Raw genomic sequence first — 19370 nt, 5'->3', positions numbered from 1 at the left:
GTGGGGACAAGGATATGCTTGTATATTACCGGTAGAACTGTGGAGTATTTTAACTTCTTTTTGGAAAAGAAGCTGGAAATATTTATTAAAACATATAAGTATATATAGTTCTGCATTTAGAACCCTTTTCCGTAGAACTGAAAATATACAGAGGAGCATACCGAGTTATTTATTACAGTCTTTCTGGGAAAGACAAAACCTGGAAACGAGGATATATATATGGAGATATATATATATGAAATATGAAAAAATACAGAAGGAAAAAGAGTAGCTCGTTAATATTGGTTATGTTATGGGATGGATTAGAACCAAAGGCAGCAAAGGACGAAGGAGAAAAGCATTTTCAGCCAGAGCCCAAGGAGTAGAAATCCAAGAGAAGATACAAACAAAGAATTGGCTTAAATAAATTTGTATTGAATTCAGTCACATTGAGTTAGATGCCTTTACAGAAGTTGCGAGCTGGGGAAAAATGGATTTCACCCAGAGCCTAGGGAAAAGTTTGCCTGACCGTGCTGTCACTGGATTTTGAAGAACCTTTAAGATAAATGGCAAGGATTTGAATTTTCATGTTGATAGCCTTTTGTTGTTTTAAATCAAGGGTAATTTGAGATCCATAAACAGCCTTTGTGACACTTCAGTTTCTATTACTAACATGATGGGAGTCATTCTGAAAGCTTTTTCTTTTGCTTCATTCTCAGGGAAATGTGTCCTTTTCTTGTTCGCAGTCACAGTCTGTGCCTGTGACTTTTCTCAGCCCCAGGAGTTACTTAGCCCTGCCAGGCTTTTCCGGGGAGGACGAGCTGTCTGCTACTTTTCAATTTCGAACCTGGAATAAGGCAGGACTTCTGCTATTCAGTGAACTTCAGCTGGTTTCAGGGGGTCTCCTCCTCTTTCTTAATGATGGAAAACTTAAGCTGAATCTCTACCAGCCAGGAAAATTACCCAGTGACATCACAGCAGGTAATAAGTGTATTCCTGCAGGCACAGCGTATGGGTTTGAAAGATTTCATTATCTCTCTGTCCCTTTTCCATAAACTTTTATGCATAACCAAAAACAAAAACTAGTGTTTGTTTAATGAATGAATACTTGAGTTAATAAGATTATCAGGACTCTTCCTTCGAGGACCTCGATTCTAATTTCCTTTTAAGTGTGGCTTCAGCCCTAGCAGGTCTTAGTTACCAGAATGATAGTTATGGGGGAATAGAAATTTCCTTTCATGACCCTCTTCCCACTCCAGATAAATCCACATATTCTGAGGAAATGTGTTTTGGGAGAAATGCAAAAGACTTTGAAATGGGCCCAAAAGTTTACTGGGTGTCTTCATGGGAAGACTAGGCTTTGTCTAACACAGCCTAATCTGGTCTGTGAGAGAAAAGGAGTGTTTCTTGGATCTGTATTTCTCTGTCTGTGTGTGATGTAAAACCCAAGCACTTGGTCAAAGTAACTTCACTTGCTGATATATTCTGTACAGAGTTGGATATATTGGAGAGGATGAAAAGGTTTGTGCAAACTTCTCCATTTGGGTACCAGAGGGGATTCTCTCTACTTCTAGGCAATACGGTTATCATCTTAATGATTAGAAGTGCTATAATTAAGGAGACTGTATGAGTATTTGGAAAATTAATACCTAATTTAGGTCAGCGCTTTGGGTGAGGGATATTTTTGCCTCTTCATTAAAATTATGTAGTTCTTGACAAGGGATCTCCAGCACGTTTTCATACACATGGAATAACACCCAAGCCAAGCAACTAGAGGTCACATTGGGGTGAATTGCTACATCAGTTTAATAAATGATCTTTCAAAAAAATTTAAAGATGCCATTGTACTACTCCTCTATGTTAACTATGGCCAAAATTAATCGCATATGAGAGGAAAATTGGCAGAAATACAGTTGGAAGCTAAATATAGGAAGAACAAGTGTATCAACGGACACACAAATACCTAGTCTTTATGTATTGGTGTTCAGTCTGTCGCTGCAGTTTAAATGTGGGAGCTGAAAGTTCGATATTAAATATAATTTTTAACAGCTACTATGTTGTGACTTTTTCATGTAATGCTCAAAATGTGGTGGATTTGCAGACCCGACAAAAGGAAACAAAGGAAACAAATTAATCAGTGCCATCTAAATAATTAATAGGCTCCCTAAAATGAGGGCCCCAAAATGTAAGCTTGTCATTAATGTGTCGTTTATTGTGATTTATTTGACATTCTAAGAAGTGGTGGTATGCATAGCCTTGTTTCAACACCTTAAAGAAACTGCTTCAGTACAGTGTACTATAGTGAGCCCCATGAAGCTGGTTCATTCTAAACACTTTACAGGCATGAATATGTAATAAATTACTAGGTGTTGAGTCTATATAGAATACTCTGATTTGAAAATCTTTAAATTAATATTTAAATTCCTATACAGTCTAATCCACTATGGTGTCATAGGACTCAGTGTAATTGTTCTATAGCGAATAACAAGGAGTGCAGACTATGGATGAACGATGAACGCCAGGCTAGGAGAAATTGTTGAACTTCACATTACACAGGTGGGCCTTGACTTACCGACCCCCAACTCCCATTTTTCCCCGTTTCTCTTAAGATACTAATTTTTGCCGGTTTCAGTGAGGCAAGCACCTTTTGCACTTGAAAGGGGACTCTGTAAATGGTAGTTGGGTGGGTGGTTCATTTGTACAAGGTTCGAGAACTAAGTCATTTGTCAGAATGTATTATTATGACTCTTTAAAGGGAACCAAATACTTATTGGTGGATTGTTACCATATCATGTTGAAGCTTGCCATTTTATAAGGATGGCTCAATTTTTCTTAGCTACTAAGGTATAACTTCCCAATCTTACATGTTTTAAAGAATCAACATTTTTATCTTTTGCAGTGGCATAAAAATTAAATTATGCTGTGGAAGAACTGAATTGTTCAAATCTTTGAATTAGCAGGATACATTTTTATTTTTTTTTATTTTTTTTTTTTTTTTTTTTTTTTTTTTTTTAATTTTTTTTTTTTTCAACGTTTATTTATTTTTGGGACAGAGAGAGACAGAGCATGAACGGGGGAGGGGCAGAGAGAGAGGGAGACACAGAATCGGAAACAGGCTCCAGGCTCTGAGCCATCAGCCCAGAGCCTGACGCGGGGCTCGAACTCACGGACCGCGAGATCGTGACCTGGCTGAAGTCGGACGCTTAACCGACTGCGCCACCCAGGCGCCCCTAGCAGGATACATTTTTAATGCGCTGTATAGTTTGGCACAATGTCACTTGGAATTCTTTGAAAATATTATGTCAACCTATATCATTTTGAAATATTAAAGATATTATATTAGTCTAAATTATAAAAGATATTAGCTGGATTACAGAATCCCTCATGACACAAAATATTTCCAGTCTTTGTCGCTTTTACAGATGTCAAAGCAAAAATCATCAGATGACATCAAGAACCCAACGAACAGTGTGGTTATATTTTCCTGTTTAAAGCAGACTCTGTATTGTAGGATTTGAGATTCTGCTATGATTTAGCATTTCTGCTGCTGCTTTTGCCTGAGGGTGAAAATCAGGCCTATAAACCAGCTTGTTGCTCTCAGGGGCAGGGCCTGGTGATGCGGGCTTGCAGAGTAAGAAATGTTTCTGGCATTTTTTCACTTACTAGACCTTCGTGATTCTTGTGACCCCTGCAGAGGCCCGGCCCTCTTGATTTGCCTAACCCAGGAGAAGGCCTGTGTCATTTCACCTTCCTCCCTTTCACTGTTGGACTCTTCCTACCTTTCAGAGGGTAAACCTGTCACTCTCTGAAACTCCCTCTTTCTCCAAAAGTGACCGGCACCAGGGATCTCCATATTTTCATCTTGACAAGAGCTTTCTGGAGGCCTGGAACTTTAGTTCTGGTTGGCGAATATAGCTAATGGATGAATATAGCTAATGGGTGCTCTGTTGTCAGAGCACTCAAAGATATTTAAAAACGGAAAAAACCCTTCACTTGTTCCTTGAGCAATAGCCTATGTATAACTCCCTTTTGCACCTTCGCAAAGTACCTACCCTGTCCAGCAGGGTTTTCCTTCTTTATACATCTTATTTCAGAGGCCTATTCTCATCTTAGGAGCCAGTGATGGTGGCTAAGCTGTCACAGAATTTCTGTGGCAATTTAGGGTTGATTCCAGAAGATTGTACATGAGGAGCAGATATAAATCTTTTTCCTCTTTCTGTATTTTGTGAGACAGAGAGAGAGGGGGGGAGGGGAGAGGGGGGAGAGGAGGGAGGGAGAAGAGAGGGGAGAGGAAGAGATTTCTGGTGAACAGCCATGTTCTTCCCTATGACCTGCCATTCCCTCTTACTTCTTTTTCTGGTCTTCCATCATTCCATTTGGCGCTGCCCACACCTTCCACGCAGCCCACACCACACTACCTGTAATCAAACAAGTCGGGCTGAATGCTTATTGCAGCAAGGGGAGCACACACCTGGGGAGCCATGGGCGTGTCTCAATTTTAAGGTGTTAAGGGTGATTTATTGTAAGATTTGGGGCTGTTAGCTCATTTGGGGGGAGGCTTCAAGGAAGTGGAAAATTGCTCTGGATTAAATGCTGCTAGGAAGTGAGGGTAATTGTGTGATTAAGTATCTTTGTAAATCTTATCTAGAAGGATGGAGGAATGAAATAAGGTAATTGATGTAAAACAAAAACAAAAAACATCCGTTGTCGTTCATATTATCCCGAGGAGGAAGTTTGGTAATTCCTTGGTTTTCGCAGAAGCCTTGTTATCGTCTATGGTTAGACAAGATAAGAAAATAGTCTTGGCTTTTTTTGGTCCAAGTTCAGTGTGGTCACAGAGTTACCTTGTCTAATATTGGTATTCTATGAGATTGTGTTCAATGGGAGAGCTCGCTCTGAGTGCTCGCCAACGTCCCATAGCATCACCCGGCTGAGAGTGCGAGGCCGTGTCCTGGCTGTTGGGGGCGGCTTTTCTGTTTCTCAAATTTAATTATTTACAAGAGCAAAAAAGTAAAGGAACTGCCTGTCCTGCAGGCAGAGAAGAGTGTGGGTTTTGGAATCAACTTACCAGCGGGACACTACCTTGGGTGATTTGATCTTCCTACTTGAGCCTCATTTTCTCCATCTTTAAAATGAGAATAGCAATAGCAGTGTTGAAGATCAAATGACACAATGAATGTAAGGCACCCAATACCTGTTACATATACCAGTTAAGTAAAAACTGTTTTTATTATCTTACTGTTATACCAACAACATGTCCCTCCCCAACTCAAAACTTACGAGTGGTGGGAGCAGTGCTAAAATTAGCATTTACTTACCTAATATCATGAACAAGAATGAGCGCAAATTCTATGATTTGTCACCTTCCATCCTTTTACAGCGACGTGGTCTTTTAAGGGGCTCCCTCTCATCAGATCCAAAAGCAGGAAGGAGTTGTACACTTAAAAAAAATAGAATCTTGGGGTGCCTGGGTGGCTCAGTCAACTAAGCATATGATTCTTGATTTCCGCTCAGGTCATGATCTCACAGTTTGTGAGTTCGAGCCCCCGCGTCAGGCTCTGTGCTGACAGGGCAGAGCCTGCTTGAGATTCTCTCTCCCCCCCCCCTCCCCTTTCCTGTGTGTGCACATGTGCTCTCTCTCTCTCTTTCTCTCTCTCTCAAAATAAATAAATAAACTTTAAAAATAGAATCTGTTTTTAAACTTTATTTCTAATGTTTTTTAAATTTATTTTTGAGAGAGGGCATGAGTGGGATTGGGGGAGGGACAGAGAGACAGGGGAACAGAACATCCAAAGCAGGCTCTGAGCTGACAGTAGTAAGCCCCATGCGGGGCTCGTACCCACAAACTGAGCTCATGACCTGAGCCCAAGTCAGTTGCTCAATCGGCTGAGCCACCCAGGCACCCTGTAAAAAAGAGAATCAAATTTTAAAATTATCCTTTTAGTGTCTCGAGTTAAGAGAAAGAAACGGATTGTTCATTATTTCATTTACATAATAAATCCTATTGATGGGTAACAAGCCTCCTCATCATAAGTGAGCGGTGTCTGTTATAAGTGAGGCCTGAGAATAGCTTCCCGAAGTTTCCCCCACAACCATAGCACAACTTCACAACGTGCTAGCTGCCTAGGTGGGTGACTGAACTGTGTCAGATGACAGAACGGCTGTCCTGGCCATCTTTTGTTCCTAATCTAAACTAAGGGAAGAAATTCCCGAGCCTTTGACTTTACTCCTACGCATGCCTCACCCAGCAGATCCCTGGAGCGCTGCTACTCAAAGTGTGGTCCCTGAGTGACACTCATTCGGTGAAATACTTGTTTCCAGATGAAGTATAAAAATTGGGATTAAGCTCTAAAACACTGCTGGAGCAATAAATTCTTGCTGCATCATCCGAGGCCAAGGTCGCTGGACTCGTATTTTATGTCTTCTTTATTTTTTAGTAATTGATTTTCGCTGAGGTTTTGAAAGGATCAGTCCGCAGTAGATCAGAAAAGAAAATGTTCATCACCACAGGTGGCTTGGGAAGCACTGTCCTCGACCGCTAGAAAGCCTAAAATTAAATAAGAGCTGCAAAGTCGTGTCTATAGGCACACCCAGCCTTTGAGAGAGCTGATAGGAGGCACGTGGTAGGGGAGGGAGGGTGGGAGGTGTCTGTAGGTGTGACGCAAAGCTCAATACAAAGGCTTTCACTCTAAATGTATCCTCTTAAAGGAAGCTCTAGATCACAAATCTGGGGCATTTGATTTATTTTAGTCCAATCTCACACCGTCAGGGATTACATAACTCCTCAGTTGTCTATTTCGGAACCCACTCTTAGAAAAGGTATCTAAAAGTATCTAACCTACATTTTTCATTTCTCAGTTTTTAGGTCTTTCTCATTATCTTTCACAAACTAAACCAGTTGGGTCTTTGAAAATCTTTTCTCCTTCCTGGATGTAGTATAAAAATGAGCTTTGGTGCCCAGGATGGAATTTGCATTATACTAAATAAATCCAGGGCAAAGAGCTTAATCGCCTAACAGAGCTTCTACACATTTTCTGTCTGAAAAATAGCTGGTCAAAAATAGCTGAGGAAGTAAAGAAGTTGTACATTGTACATAGTAACAGAAAAGAGACCATGACCTTTGGGTTTAATAGAGTACTCATAGTTTAGTTTACTAATTTGATCCATAAAGTCATACAGCATTGAGTATTCAATGGATATAAAAAACCTTGATGGTTAATCCACAATAGAGGTGCTTAGATTCCACCTGTCTGCTCATGTTCAACCAGCGACAGACTTAATTCCCTTTAAGAAGGAAAGGGCTAACTCATTTCATGGATTCATGACACAGGAGCTTCAGTGGGAGGGATGGGAGGTTATTTTTTAGAAGTGATGAGAAAACTTTGATTTTTGATTTGTGTGAATTTTGGTCATATATATCATCTTGGGAAATCCAGGGAAAATATAAAAATGAACAAAACCCACAATTTTCCATGATGAAAAAATTACTGTTGATATATTGGGGTAGTTTCAGCCCTTCCCCATATGTGTACAAAAAAATAGGAGTATCCTTAGAATTGTATATATAGAGTTGATTCTCATTCTTTGCAGTAGTTCTATTATAGAAAGTCACTGTGGACACTGCATTAACAAACACTGAACCATCACTCCTAGAATGAATGGGGTTAGGTTCCTGTGACTTTCTGGTCACAACATTTTTGTCAACCAATCAATCCATAACCTTGTTTTATGTGTGATTCTGTTTAAAGATACCTTATTTCATATATATTGTTGATCCATTAACGTTGAACTCATGGTCAACTGCACTATAAGCAATGGCTGAGTGAAGTTCATCGTGCATGTGTGTTTTCTCTGTGAGACACATCACAGCCTTCTTGCATGTAGTAACACCAAACCTGTACTTTGTCACTAGGACTGATACCTTTTTTTTTTAAGTGTTTTTTTAGTTTATTTTGAGAGAGAGAGTGTGCATGTACATGAGCGGGGGTGGGGTAGAGAGAGAAGGGGAGAGAGAGAGAGAATCCCCAGCAGGCTCTGCACTGTCAGGGGCTTGATCTCACCAACCCCTGGGATCATGACCTGAGCTGAAATCATGACCCATGTCACTCAAGTGACTGAGCCACCCAGGTGCCCCCTGAGGTCTTTTAAATTGCAAAATCACCAACCAAAAGCACAAAAAGTTGGAAAACGTGTTTACATACGACAGGTGAAACAAGTGTCATCTCCTTGTTTAACCTCAGCTGGAAACGTGTGTCCATCCACTCCGTTTTTTCACCCCTCTATATACGTTTCTGTGAATGATTCCAAAGATGCCCTGAGTATTGGTTTTGGGGTTACAGATGCATTATGGTGACTTAGGTGGATTTGCAAATCCTATGCACTATGAGGATCGACTATGTAAATGTGGTTTTACACACTGCTTAATTTATTTATTTATATATTTTTATATTTATTTATTTATGAGAGGGACACAGACAGCATGTGAGCAGGGGAAGGGTGGGGAGAGAGGGAAAGAGAGAGAATCCCAAGCAGGCTCCGTGCTGCCAGCCCAGAGCCTGACGTGGGGCTTGAACTCGTAAAACCGTGAGAGCATGACCTGAGCCAAAACCAAGAGTCAGACACTTAACTGACTGAGCTGGCCAGGTGCCCCCATACTGCTTTATTTTTTAACTTTGTATTATATGGGCAAACTTTCAATATTCATTATAGTCTCTCCCAATATTTTTGTAATGATTGACTTGATATACTTTGCTAAATATATAAAACGACTACACACAAATGTAAAAAAAAAAAAAAAAGCAGATAAGTCGTTTTATTGGGTTAGACTTTGCCCAGTGTTGGGGATTTTGTTCCCTTTATTAAGACCCTCAGAAAGGAATCATATACCATTTTCCCCAAGAGGGTACCCACTTGTCTCCTCTTCCTGTCTTTTGGTTTCCTTTTGTTAACATATGGGAGTGCTGTGCTTGACTGGGTGATGTGTATATTGCTGTTCCTAACCAAGGGCTTATGCTGTTCCCTGTTGAAAGATAACTCTTTTAACTGATTTTTATCTCCCCTAGGTGTTGGATTAAATGATGGGCAGTGGCATTCCATCTCCTTATCTGCCAAAAGGAATCACTTGAGTGTGGCAGTGGATGGCCAGGTGGCCTCTGTTGCTTCTTCCCTGGGGTCTGAGCAGACTTATTCAGGTGGCACCTATTATTTTGGAGGTAAGAGAAGAGGTCAGGCCATATGAGACACTGACCCATATTTGCAGTTACTTGCCCTTTTGTCCTGGAGATGTCATCATTTTAACAAATGTCAATAGTATGGAATAATGTCTCCCTCTCGTTGAGCATGGAAATGTTGAGTGAATCAAGATGGACCGACTATGGCCTAAAAGGCCTTTCTTAGAGATGGATTTACTTATGTTTACAATTTCTGCATGAGAATGACTGCAAATAAGCCACCCTCTTCAGTTCTTCCTTTCGAACTTTGTTATATTTTCCTAGTGTTAAATGGTTCTTATATGACTTTTTCAGATTTTTATGGCCTGGTTTTATTGCAGTATTTTTGTGAACATGGCTCTTAGCTCCTCTGGAGCATCCTTATTGCTTTCCTACTGTCCAATGCAGAAGGGCAATATTATGCCAATGGCAAATAATCTAACTCAATTAGCCATAGAAACCTCTGCTCATCGCTAAGTAATAATGCACTGATACCGTGGATGAAATTAGGGCATCAACCTTCAACACCAGGTCATCTCTCTAAGAGAACAAAGACACATGAAGCGTTTACCTGCCCAGGGGATGTTTGATTGAACTAAAAGTTTGGAAAAGAAAACCTTGGAAATGGAAATGAATCTTTAGCGTGGAAAATTAAAATCAAAGGTGATTTGCCATTAGAAAGGCAAAGGTGTAAAACTGTTAGTAGTAAGACTTATTTCTAATCTTGACTTGGTATGTTTTTTATTGCTGCAATTTTGAATTTTAACAGTCCTTCTGTCTAGAATCACTTTTGAATTTGGTGGCAAGTAGCCCAATCTTTATTATTCATCAGTAAAATACAAATTCCTTTCTAAGAGTTGACAGTAAGCACACAGACCATGCATCATTCGTCTGATGTTAACACTTTAAAACACTTTCCATGCTACCCAAGGAGGGGTGCATATGGCGTTGTTCTGTGTTCCCACCATAACTTAAAGAGAAACTTTCACAAAGTCCAGAGCCCTCGATGTCCTACAATTGAAGGAGGAGGATGCCGTCAAATTTTTGCAGCAGGAACCCGCGTGGGTGGCACCAACCTTGACTTGCAAGTGGAACGACAGTACATCTACAAAAGGAAAGGTGATGGCGTCTACATCATGAATCTGAAGAGAATTTGGGAGAAGCTTCTGCTGGCAGCTCGTGCACCATTGTTGCTGATGAAAACCTGGCTGATGTTAGTGTCGTATCATACAGGGATCCTGGCCAGCAAGCTGGGCTGAAGTGTTCTGCCACTGGAGCCACTCCTGTTGCTGGCCACTTCACCCCCGGAACCTCCACTAACCAGATCCAGGCAGCCTTCCAGGAGCGGAGACTTCTGCTGGTTATTAATCGCAGGGCTGACCACCAGTCTCTCACAGAGGTGTCTTATATTAGCCTGCCTTCCATCGCTCTGTGTAGCACAAACTCCCCTCTCTGCCCTGTGGACATCGCCATCCGTTGTCACGACAAGGGAGCTCGCTCAGTGGGTCTGATGTATTGGATGCTGGCCTGGGAAGTTCTGTGCACGTGTGGTGCCATTACCCACAACACCCGTAGGAAGTCGTGTCTGGTCTCTACTTCTACAGAGATCCTGAAGAGATTGAAAAGGAGGAGCAGATTGCTGCTGAAAAGACTGTGACCAAGGAGGAATTTCAGGGTGAATGGGCTGCTCCAGCTCCTGAGTTCACTGCCACTCACCCTGAAGTCACAGACTGGTCCTGAAGGCGGGCGGGTGCCCTCTGTGCCTGTTTGGCATTTCCCTACTGACTCGGGCGCTCAGCCTGCTGCTGAAGACTGGTCCACAGCTCCCCCTGCTCAGGCGACTGAATGGGCAGGAACCAGCACTGAGTGGTCTTAAGCTGCTCTTCCACAAAGGCCAACGAAATGGAAATAAGGTGGATGGAAAGTAAAAAATTTCTTAAAAAAAAAAAAAAAAGAGAACAAACAAACAAAACCCCCTACATAATCCATTACTGTGAATGGCAGCATAGTGGCAACAATCCCAAAAGATGTAATTGCCTTCTTTAGTGAGATTTGTGCATTTCTGAACCAACTTGTGTATTAAACCTCATGGAATATATGATTGATTTTCTGGCAATCCATAGGAGCACATTCCTTTAATAAATGGTAAGATCTAGAGAACAAATTAACTAACAGCTTTCACTTCAACGGAAAAGATTTAGAAGCACTAAAAGAGATTTTAAAAACACGCATATTGTTAAGTGTGGAAAAAAAAAAGACTAGATAAAAATGACTGGATTGGATAAAAGTGTAAATCATGAAAATAGAATCATCATTCTTACAGTATTTCTCATCCTTTATGTTCATATTTAACAATGCCTACCTATTTTTGTGGAAAATTTTTATTGCTATTATTCATTCTGTAATATTTTTTATGGTGAAACCTACATCACATGTGCACTCTGTAATTTTGCTTGTTTTTATTATGATACACACCATTTTATTTAAATAAACTTTTAATCTTTGAATAGTTTTAGATTTATCAAAAAGCTGCAAAGATACCCAGAGTTCCCATACCCCCTGAACCCAGGGTCCTCGGTTGCTCACATCTTACATCATGTGTGCATTTTAAAGCATATTAATTAGAATGCTGTGCATATCTACATGTGCATTTCCCAGCTTAGAAAGATAATAGTATCAATATCCATTTGTCCCTCCAGAGTCATGTCTCTTCTCCCCAGATAAACACTGTCTCGAATTTGGGGTATTTCTCCCTCTCATGTTCTTTTTAACTGGCATCTATTGAGGTGTTTCTGAGTTCCTAACCAATATACCGTGGAATGTTCCATAATAAAACGCAATCAAGTTCTCGGTTGGTGTCCTTTGGTACCAGAACATTTTGAGCATGAGATTCTACTGATCTCATGCTCTGCAAACTGTAGAGCACCCTGACACTTCCAGGATTGGGAACAAGGGTCCAAAAGAAAGCAGGAGGCCTTCTGCTGCCCAGCTCCCCCCTTCCTCTTCCCGGGTTTGTGCTCCAGAGACTAATAGAGAAGGTCCATCCTTCTGGAAGCTCACTTGGGGCTTTGGGCTGGGAATCCTGGATTCCGAAAGTGGACTGGAAGGGGAGTGGGGTGATCATCTCTTCCCAGTTTTCGCACTAGATGCCCTGAGTCCGAAGGCAAACTGTGACAGTTGTTGACCCTACTGGACCTTCGGCTCTTTGTGCATGAGAGCCCCCTGTATTACTAGGATCTGCTTTATCTAGGTGGAAGGCGCTTCCTAGGGTGTTAATTCTTTAGCCAGTTTATCCTCAAGTGAATAAATGTCCAATGTTCTGAGATGGGATCTTATAAGTTTTCTTCCATTTGTGTCTCAGTTCAGCTGCAAATTTCTGGTGATCTTATCAGCTACAATCAGCCTAACATGGCTGCCGTGCCCCACTGTTCCACCAGCCCGCATTGTACGTCCATTCGAGGCCCATCTTGAGAGTGACAGTTATATTGGGAGGGGGGCTGCTCAGAAACCACAGCATTCTGCATATGCCATGCCAGATCCCATTATCTGTCCGTCGTTCTCTACTCTTTCTCCCCCCAGCCCCTGCTGAGTCCTTTTCACAAATTTGGACTGCTTTGTGGCACATTGTGCCCAGCTTTTATCATTTATAAATTATAAATTTTAAGTCTGGGTTGAGGACAGATAAATGCCTAATTTCTGTATGTTGCCCCATGTGATCTATGTGCTAAAGAATAACACACTGTGCGGTGCAAACTGGAGGCACTAGACCGTGTGCAGAATTCTCACACCCCCGCTTGTGTAAATCAAACATTATCCATCCAGTGAACAGGCTAGACCACCGTGAAGTCAAAGCCGACATCTTACTTCTGGTGCAGTGACATCGAGTGATAATTTATCTGTCATCTTCAGAGGTGCTTAACATGCCGACTGCCTCCAGGAATGGATCCATCCATTAATTCAACATTAAGTATTCCCTAGAAATCTTCATATTTTAAAACTTCCATCTCAAACGGGTTCAGTGCTGAACTTCTCCTTGCTATTGCAATAAATTCACTTGTGGGTGCCTGTTATCATAGACTAATGAGACTAACCTGGCTTGAACCTTTCTTTACTCTTAGAATCTCTTGCTTATTAAACATCGTAACTAGGAATACAAAGTTCCTCATGGTACGACAATGTGCTTTCTGAAAGTTCCATCATCTTTCTTGGTGACTGAGTTTGCTTAGTTTTATTCCCTGCAGGCATATTGCAAAATTTATTTTATTCTGAGATAGTTTGAAATGTGTCAGGAAACACTACCTGGAGAAAAGGAGATTAGCAGAGCTGTTTATATTCCTGGCATATTGTAGTCACCCCCAAATATTGTTGAACTATTATCGTCTCAGTTGTTACTTTAACATTCTTAATTGGTTAATAAGTCATCTAGAAAACATAGCGAGGTTATAATAACCATATCCTATACCACAGAAGAATTTTAAGCACCGAAAATGTGTGTAGTGGCCTGTGCAATAAATTGATACTCAAAGAGCATTCATCACCTTTTCTTGATACATCAAACTTGAAACTTCAGAGTCTCCCTTGGTCAAAATATAATATTTCAGTGTACCTGATAATAGTTTTAAATATGAATCCTGGTCTTCACTTGCCATATAAATGGGTTTTGTTAGGAAAACAAGCATTAAAGGGGAAATATCTTCAGTCACAGTATGTAATTATAATGGAAATTCTCAGGTAGAAAAATAGCGTGGATTGTATTGGAATTAGGAAGTTGCTGATTCATTTCTTATTCTTCGAAACTGTAATAGTGCTTGACAACCATAACGGCAAAGAAAGATTAATGAAAAATACATAAGTATAATATATGTGCTCATACTCCATAAAATTATTTATTTCACTTGGATAGAGAAACACTTAGAACATCATTAAAACTCAGAGAGTAATGGTTAATATTATTGTTCTTTATTATTTAAATAATTAGAAACAGGGCTTAGGTAAGTGTTAGAAAAAATCAATATAAATGGAACATTCTTTTGTGAGTCAAAGGATAAATAAAATCACAGTGAAATGTTTTTGACATTAAGTCATTATGATTTATTAAAATGCATGCGTATATGGCTTTTATATGCATATAGAAATAAAGTATTTAATTAAATAGACGGTTGGTAATTTTATCCCAAGTCAATATAACTCCTTTCCCAAATAGTTTCAAATACCAAGGTATTTCATAGTTATTGATTTATCTTTTCTTATGCGCAGTGCACATTTTCAATCTTTATGCCTTTTTTTGCATTCCAAAAGACTAAGTTCCTATGTTTAACTGTAATACATAATTCAATATTATGTAATAATAATATAGTATAATAATTGTATGATAATTACTGTAACATTATTTCATAAGAATTCTATGGTAGTAATGAGAAATACTTTGTATAAATTGCAGTTTGTCATTTAGATCAAACTAATGATGACTGCGAGGGGCTCTTCCTCCCTCTTTTAATTTTAAGAAAATAATCAAATGGCTACTTCTTTTCCTTTCTTTCTTTCTTTTTTTTTTTTCATAATGAAGCAGTCTATGGTACTAAATCCTGATTGATTATGATGTATCCTGACTTACTTTGTTTTGTTTTGTTTTGTTTTGATCAGGTTGTCCTGACAACAGCCTTGGATCCAAATGTAAAAATCCACTTGGTGGATTTCAGGGATGTATGAGACTCATTTCTGTCAGTAACAAGGTGGTGGATCTGATTTCAGTTCAGCAGGGATCCCTTGGAAACTTCAGTGACCTTCAGATAGACTCATGTGGAATCACAGACAGGTACAGATCTCATTTTTTCTTTAACTTTGACCCGTCCATTTTCAAATGTTTGGCAGCATATTAAAACTTATATATAAAATGAACATGTTTTAAAACTCCCTTTCCCACCATCACCTATTCCACAGGAAATGGATGATACTCACATTAGAAATAAGAAAAATATGCTTTTAGTTTTATGCTTTGTGTTTCCAGGGATAAAATTTAGGTGGGAGACGTGTGACCATGTTATTTATATGTTAACATGCTACCGATTTACAAAAGGTAATGTTGATGCTGCTATAACTTTTATTTATTTTATTTTTATTTTTTAATTTGCATCCAAGTTATTTAGCATAGTGCTGTAATGATTTAAGGAGTAGATTCCAGTGATTCATCCCCTATGTATCTAACACCCAGTGCTCATCCCAACAAGTGTCCTCCCTAATGCCCCTTACCCATTTACCCCATCCCCCATCCACAACCCCTCCAGCAAGCCTCGGTTTGTTCTCTGTAACTAAAATTCTCTTATGTTTTGTCCTCCTCCTTGTTTTTACATTATTTTTGCTTCCCTTCCCTTATGTTCATCTGTTTTGTATCTTAAATTCCTCATACAAGTGGAGTCATATGATATTTGTCTTTCTCTGTCTAATTTCACTTAGCATAATATCCTCTATTTCCATCCATGTAGTTGCACATGGCAGGATTTCATTCTTTTTTATTGCCGACTAATACTCTATTGTATATATGTACACCACATTTCTTTATCCATTCATCAGTCAGTGGACATTTGGGCTTTTTCCATACTTTGGTTATTATCAATGGTGCTGTTATAAACATTGGGGTGCATATGCCCCTGTGAAACAGCACAACTGTATCCCTTGGATAAATACCTACTAGTGCAATTTCTGGGTCATAAGATAGTTCTATTTTTAATTTTTTGAGGAACCTCCTTACTGTTTTCCAGAGTGGCTGTGCCAGTTTGCATTCCCACCAGCAGTGCAAAAGATCTCCTCTTTCTCTGCATCCTCGCCAACATCTGTAGTTGCCTGAGTTGTTAATGTTAGCCATTCTGACAGGTGTCAGGTCGTATCTCATTGGGGTTTTGATTTGTATTTCCCTGATGGTGAATGATGTTGAGCATTTTTTCATGTGTTAGGCATCTGGATGTCTTCTTTGGAGAAGTGTCTGTTCATGTCTTTTGCCCATTGCTTCATTGGATTATTTGTTTTTTGGGTGTTGAGTTTGATAAATTCTTTATAGATTTTGGATACTAACCCTTTATCTGATATGTCACTTGCAAATATCTTCTTCCATTCTATCAGTTGCCTTTTAGTTTTGCTGATTGTTTCCTTTGCTGTGCAGATGGTTTTTATTTTGATGAGGTCCCAATAGTTCATGTTTGCTTTTGTTTCCCTTGCCTCCAGAGACGTGTTGAGTAAGAAGTTGCCGCGGCAATGCTGCTATAATTTTAGACGAGTATAAATGTATCAAAAAAATATCATTAAACTCAATAAATTTGTACATTCTAACAGTAGTATTGATCAGCACGTACCAGTAAGTCAGAGACCTATGTGGCTGGTTATCAAAATGTCTTTTGCTTCTCTGACAGCTGACTAATATTTTCAGTGGCATAGCAGTTTAACGGTTGCTCTGCTCCTAATGTGTACCTTTAACAGCACATTACTGTCTTCTCTGCAGGGAAAATAAAAAGGAACCCCTCCTTTGGAAAAGTTTGGAACTATAGCATTGATCAAGGTATAAACATGATCCAGTAGTTTCATTAGGAGCTCTAGTGCAGGACATGGTAGCATAAGATTTGGGAGTTAATTGTAGAGGACAGGTAAATTTTAAAATAACAATTGATAGTTAATAATTAAAAAGTATTTTTAGGCCTGGGCAACTATAGCCAAATAATCTTGCCAGTCATGTTTTAATATGAAGGTTGTTAATTTTAATTATTGAGTTTAATGGAATGTCATGGTCATTGCGGATAAAAAAATTAAACATTGTGACAGACTTAGCTCCTACCCTGTAGAGGTGTTCAATATATATTTTGAATAAATATAAATACTGAGCTTTAAAAATAACTTTTTATTTGCATGAGACATTTTATCAACATAAACGTATATATTATATCTGTTATTATATATGATGTGTGTTATATCTAATAGACTGTTAGTCTGTCAGTGTCTGTGGATCCTGTTTTGGACACTAATAGGTGTTGTGTTGTGTGTAGAAAAAAATAATTGTGATCTCATTTAGCAATGGATTAAAAGTCCATACTTTACTCTTTATGAATATGCATTTAGCTATTTAACCCAATTTGTAGCTAAAATAATTCTTTCTATAATGAAAGATGATACGTAAAGGAAGAATTTAGACAGTAAACCTCAGTTGGCTTGATTTTGGTACTAAATGACAGTGACCTTCTCCATAGTTATGTCCACATCAGCTCTAGAACCTTAATCCCCATTTGGGGAAGGGCATGCCAGCTCTGAAGAGGTAGGGCTCACTTCCAAGTGGCTAACAATCATTAGGATCTGCGGGGAGATTCAGTCATCCACAATCAGTGATAGTCGTGTTAACCATCTTAGATTGTAGACAATTCCTTTGGTGCTGGTGGATCCACACTTCTCCAAACTGGGTTTCTCCGAAGCTGCCGTTTTACCCGAGGAGGCTGGATTGCCTACTTTCTGGAGATACACACTTGTAAAACAGAGGACTGTGGTTTATAGCACAGTTGGAGAATGTATGGTTTTAGTACCACACTTTGAGAAGACTTTTCAGAAAGAGTGAGCAAATTGTGGATAGATTGTGGCTATACATGCTTTCTTTTTTTTAGAAAAACTTATGACTAATAGTAGCCCTAGCAGTATTAAAAATAATAGCAAAAACCAAAGTAACTTTTATGTATGTTTACCTTTTAAATTTCCAAAAGTATTTCTCGACTCATTTTCTTATATTCAGAAGAAAACGTATATTCATTTATTTTGGTCGTCTATGCTATACCTATTGACATAGCTTCCAAGCATTATTAAATAAAGTCTCTTTTTAAAAAAAATCTGTTTACCAGGCTGTATTCTCAGCACTTAACGTGAATTAGTATTTAAGTCTGTGAGTTTGAGTGACTAATGTGTAAGGATGATGCAAGTGTGTAAGGAGTCTGGGAATGCATGTGTGAATGACCTACAAGTGTGTGCACGTGTGTGGGAATAGCGTTGATGTGTGTGAGTGTGTGTATATGTACAAGTTAGCATGTGAGGAGCTGTGTGGCGGTGTATGTAAGGATTTGCATGAGTGTGGGAGGTGCTTTTGGATATGTGAGTAAGCTTGTGAATGTGTACGTGTGTGAGAGACTGTGTGTAACAACCATTCTAAAATGAATTTTGCCTATTTATTTTTTAATGTTAAAGATCTCATTGGGTATATTAAATGATTTATGAATTGGACAGTGTCCCATTTAGCAGATAGAGGGGCGCTCCCTAAAATGAATTTTAAATTAATTAATGTGTATTTAAAGTAATCCTCACAAAACACCCTTAGAGTCTCTTCCTGGTAGTGTTTGTTTCTTGTAAATCTGAGAGCAGGTGCACAGAGAGGTGAGGTTGGCTAAGAGGACGCAGCTCAGGAGAGAGCCCGCATCCGATCTCAGCGCTCTGGGGCTGGCCAGGTCCCACTAAAATGTCTGCCTGCCAAACTGCACAGCCCCCTGGGCGCACATTCACATCTATTGTGGTTTCTATTCAAGCTACATATAATAAACACATAATTTGATGATTTAATACATTGCAGTGAAAAATAAACAGGAACATGAAAAATATACTTAAAAATCTGACAGGAACTTAAGCAAATGTAGCTCCTTTTTTACTGTAACTTTAAGTTGGATCAGATCTACATGTAAAGGTGTACATATATTTACACATGCTCACACTCACCTTTGTACGGTCATTCGCACATACTCTTTTTTTTTTTTTTTTTTTTTTTTATGAAGTTTATTGACAAATTGGTTTCCATACAACACCCAGTGCTCATCCCAAAAGGTGCCCTCCTCAATACCCATCACCCACCCTCCCCTCCCTCCCACCCCCCATCAACCCTCAGTTTGTTCTCAGTTTTTAACAGTCTCTTATGCTTTGGCTCTCTCCCACTCTAACGTCCTTTTTTTTTTTTTTTTTTTTTTTTCCTTCCCCTCCCCCATGGGTTCCTGTTAAGTTTCTCAGGATCCACATAAGAGTGAAACCATATGGTATCTGTCTTTCTCTGTATGGCTTATTTCACTTAGCATCACACTCTCCAGTTCCATCCACGTTGCTACAAAAGGCCATATTTCATTTTTTCTCATTGCCACGTAGTATTCCATTGTGTATATAAACCACAATTTCTTTATC

The 19370-nt window shown here is 39.3% G+C and overlaps 1 protein-coding gene across 1 annotated transcript in view; it reads left to right on the top strand.

Moving 5' to 3' along the window:
- CNTNAP4 (contactin associated protein family member 4) overlaps window positions 1-19370 on the top strand; it is a 254154-nt gene that overhangs the window by 151316 nt on the left and 83468 nt on the right. Inside the window, exons 8-10 of the mRNA XM_030299576.1 lie at window positions 699-960; window positions 9042-9191; window positions 14832-15003. Of these exons, the coding sequence (XP_030155436.1) occupies window positions 699-960; window positions 9042-9191; window positions 14832-15003 (584 nt within the window). The remainder of the gene's footprint in view (window positions 1-698; window positions 961-9041; window positions 9192-14831; window positions 15004-19370) is intronic.

This window comes from Lynx canadensis, chromosome E2 (genome assembly GCF_007474595.2).
Source record: "Lynx canadensis isolate LIC74 chromosome E2, mLynCan4.pri.v2, whole genome shotgun sequence".
In the NCBI taxonomy this organism is placed as follows: Eukaryota; Metazoa; Chordata; class Mammalia; order Carnivora; family Felidae; genus Lynx; species Lynx canadensis.
The sequence above is the reverse complement of the archived record's forward strand: the minus strand, read 5'-3'. Positions and strand labels throughout refer to the sequence as shown.